This window comes from Myotis davidii, unplaced genomic scaffold, assembly GCF_000327345.1.
Source record: "Myotis davidii unplaced genomic scaffold, ASM32734v1 scaffold1206, whole genome shotgun sequence".
Classification (NCBI taxonomy): domain Eukaryota; kingdom Metazoa; phylum Chordata; class Mammalia; order Chiroptera; family Vespertilionidae; genus Myotis; species Myotis davidii.
Window position 1 is genome coordinate 41,818 of NW_006297217.1, and position 788 is coordinate 42,605.

The 788-nt window shown below is 35.9% G+C and overlaps 1 protein-coding gene across 1 annotated transcript in view; it reads right to left on the reverse strand.

The window, feature by feature from the left end:
- RPS6KA6 (ribosomal protein S6 kinase, 90kDa, polypeptide 6) overlaps positions 1-788 on the reverse strand; it is a gene marked incomplete at its 3' end in the record, with an annotated part of 162,078 nt that overhangs the window by 40,159 nt on the left and 121,131 nt on the right. The window contains exon 10 of the mRNA XM_015569967.1: positions 200-270. Within this exon, the coding sequence (XP_015425453.1) occupies positions 200-270 (71 nt within the window). The remainder of the gene's footprint in view (positions 1-199; positions 271-788) is intronic.

Below are 788 nucleotides of genomic sequence, written 5' to 3' on the forward strand. Positions count from 1 at the left end.
AAGATATTGAGTGAAAAAGAAAAAAGACTGGAAAAACTCATAGACACTGACAACAGTGTGGTGATTGTGGGAGGGGTGGGGTGAAGGTAGAAGAGCATATAAGGGGGATAAATGGTGATAGAAAAAAATAATAAAATAAAGAAAAAACTGAAAGTAAGATATTCTTCCCATAAGAAAATAACGTAGTGCTTACACTTACTTTAATATCATATTCATGGTCTCATTTCTGTCTTTACCTTGAAATGGCAGTGTACCAGTAAGCATTTCAAACTGAAACAAACAAAAACCAAACAATCAATTTCGCACAAGTTAGAGACTTGTAATATGTGATCATCAAATCATACAGGATCTGCATGACAGCACATCAAAATAGGAGCAAAAGAACGAAGTCACTTAAGGAAGTATACTTCTGGTACCCTACTATATATAACTCAATTGGTAGATGACTTGTAGCAAATGAAATCAACCAATTTGTTTCAGTCCTGTTGGATTTGGTTAAGTTACCAAAGAAATTTGGAAATAAACACATTGTAGAAACAAATATATGCCTTTAAAGAAAGCAATTGAACTGACAAAGGAAAGTAAAAATAAGCATAAAACCATTTCAAATTCATAAATGATCAAGAAAGATTTAACCATTCTTGCCCTGGCTGGTCTTTTTAGTGGTTAGAGCATCGGCCCATGCACCAAAGGGTTCGAGTTTGATTCCTGGGCAAGGGCATGTACCTGGGTTGCAGGTTCGAATGTATGCGGGAGGCAACCAGTCAATGTGTCTCTCTCACATCAAT